We start from the raw sequence: 2920 nt of genomic DNA on the forward strand, positions 1-2920 counted from the left end.
GTTTTGCATACTTTTAGAAATCTCTTGATAAGGACACAAAACCAGTGTCGAAACGTCGAGTTAACGTAAGAATAAATGTCAGTTTGGTCAAAAAAACAACCTGTGTTAGTTTTTCACTGACAAAACAAAGAATTTTGGAAAATTTTTACACACCACTGACCTCGATAATGGTGGTTTGGATGAGGCATGGATTTTTCGGGAACATCACGAAGAATTATGGACATAACAACACAATTTTACTGAAGTCATGGATCAACACAAGAAACAGGATCTGCAGAGTGAGCCAACAGTTCACTTTTTTAATCCGCTGTAGGAAATACGGTGTGTTACCGCCGCACATTTACAATATGAAGTTTAATTTTCGCTTCCGGAGCAATAGGGCGTTAAATAAGGTAGACAGTCTCAGAAGACGGAGTCAGGGTGTTATAATAAATCTAGAAATCGGTGATTGCCATTATGTGTTAAAAAATTTAAGATCTAGAATTATTAATATTGAAGAAGAACTATTCAAAAATTTACCGGAGAGGTTGGTTAACGAGTTTTTCGAATGTAACAATGAGAAGGTCATGAAATATAATGATACTCTTAAGGTTAAATCTATCAACAAATTTAACAGAATAATAGAAAAACGAAACATTGTGGCAGATCCTTTTTCGAGGATAGACAAATCGAAATGGTTAGTCAACATTAGTAATAAGCGGATACCGAACTCGGTGTCAGATTTTCTGTGTTTGGGAGATTTTGCGTTACCGATTAACCAATTCGATAAAAAGGACCGCGAAAATTCCGTTTTAGAAACAATAAAGAATTTCGAAGTTAATGCTCACAGGTTTCCGGAGAATGCGGTAAATGGTGTACGTGAGTCGTTAACGGACTCTTTACATAGATATTTAGTGAATAAAAACCACGTAGATTTGGTCGATCGCTGCATATTAAATAGATACGCGGAATGCAAAAAATTTTTATGAGAAAACCACGATGTCTTCGTCACGAAGGCTGACAAGGGTCAGGTCACTGTTATTATGGACAGGGATGAATACTTGACAAAAATGACTGATTTACTTAAAGACGAGTCCACGTACAAAAAATTAAAGAAAGATCCTATTAGACAAATCTCCTTGAAATTAAATAAACTTGTCAGATCGTGGCGAGACAGTGGTATTATCGAGGACACGGACTACAAGCGTTTAAATTGCACCAACGGTAATCTCCCACGTTGTTACGGGCTGCCAAAGATCCATAAAAATGGTTTTCCGCTACGGATTATTGTTTCGGCTTTGGGAAGTCCCTTATATAACGTAGCGTCCTTTCTCCACAGTATCTTGCATCACTCTATTCGCCCACCTAAGTCTCACATCAAGGACAGTTGGTCCTTTGTAAGAGAAATCAATGACATTGAGATTAATACTGATGAGGTACTCGTTTCCCTCGATGTAACGGCTCTTTTCACCAACATCCCGAAGGAGTTAGTTCTCAGAGGAATAGAAAAACGTTGGCAGGATATCTCTGGTAACACGAAGCTTAATTTACCGCAATTTTTGCATGCTATTGAGCTGGTACTGGGATCTACGAGTTTCAGTTTTAATGGTGACACATATGAACAGATCTTTGGCAGTCCGATGGGATCTCCGCTTTCACCAATATTAGCGGATATTGTGATGGAGGATTTAGAGACTCACTGTCTTGCTATGCTTAATTTTTCTCTGTCGTTTTTTCGCCGTTATGTCGATGATGTTATTGCCGTAATTCCTAAGGATAAAATTGGGGATGTCCTTGACGCGTTTAATAACTATCACCCCCGTTTAAAATTTACTCACGAATTGGAGGTAAATGGGGCCATCCCCTTTCTAGATACTCTCATCATCACAAATGGCAACAGGCTTTTGACTAATTGGCACAGGAAACCCACGTTCTCAGGCCGATATGTAAATTACTTTTCCAACCATCCATTGAAATACAAATATAATACAATCACAAGCCTTGTTGACCATGCAATTTTACTTTCAAATAAACAATTTCACAGTTCTAATATTAAAATTGTGAGGGACATCCTTAGGAATAATTGCTTCCCAGAAGAGCTGATTGATAAGCAAATTAACAACAGATTAAAAGAATTAAAACATCGCAATAACATCACCGACTGTAATAATGTAAGCAATACTTTCGACGCCCGAAAATACATTGCGCTTCTTTACATTAAGGGTCTTAGTGAAAATATTCGCCGGACCGTAAACCGATGTGGCCTCGATGTCCTTTACACGATCCCCAAAAAGCTGGATTCAATTATAAAACGGGGTAAGGATAAGCTCGAAAATATGAAAGAAACAGGAGTGGTCTACAAAATCGAATGTAATGACTGTAACGTTTCTTATATTGGACAAACCTTAAGACATTTGGAAACTCGTGTGAAGGAACATTTAGATGACATCAAAAAAGATGTGAATAAACACTCCGTTGTTAGCAAGCACCGACTTACACACGGGCATAATTTTAAATGGTCCGATACGGAAATCATGCATAGAGAGAGAAATGTAAGGAAGAGGGAGATTGCAGAGATGTTTTACATAAAAAAAGAACAAAATAACACGATCAATTTAAAAAAAGACACTGAGAATCTCAATCCGCTATACGATAGAATCATAAGAGCCACGTAATAATTACTCTCTAAACGTTATTTTTATTTGTTTGACCTATACAGTCGTTTATTTATATATCGACGATTAGTCAGTCGCTGTCTTTCGATCCGGAACGACGTGTCACCGGTCGGTTCCGTTCACATCATGACTGCGGCTCGCTCTGGACTGCGACTCTTTTAAGATTTGACAATGTTAGTAAAACGGCAAGAACTTTGTGAGTGGCTAATGCAATTTGCGAACAATATAGGTAGATATTTCCTTGATTGTTTCTCGTGTGACATTCG

The 2920-nt window shown here is 37.9% G+C and overlaps 1 protein-coding gene across 1 annotated transcript; it reads left to right on the forward strand.

Annotated features, from left to right (window-relative positions):
• Nucleotides 1-247: 247 nt before the first annotated feature.
• On the forward strand, nt 248-1826 carry LOC112456129 (uncharacterized 91 kDa protein in cob intron-like; the record flags this gene model as incomplete). The annotated part of the gene is made up of 3 exons (XM_025018468.1): nt 248-309; nt 617-845; nt 996-1826. Coding segments are annotated over exons 1-3 (1122 nt in total), but the record flags the coding sequence as incomplete, so codon positions are not given.
• Nucleotides 1827-2920: the final 1094 nt, after the last annotated feature.

Source organism: Temnothorax curvispinosus, unplaced genomic scaffold (genome assembly GCF_003070985.1).
Source record: "Temnothorax curvispinosus isolate PA1 unplaced genomic scaffold, ASM307098v1 QBEX01000592.1, whole genome shotgun sequence".
Lineage (NCBI taxonomy): Eukaryota > Metazoa > Arthropoda > Insecta > Hymenoptera > Formicidae > Temnothorax > Temnothorax curvispinosus.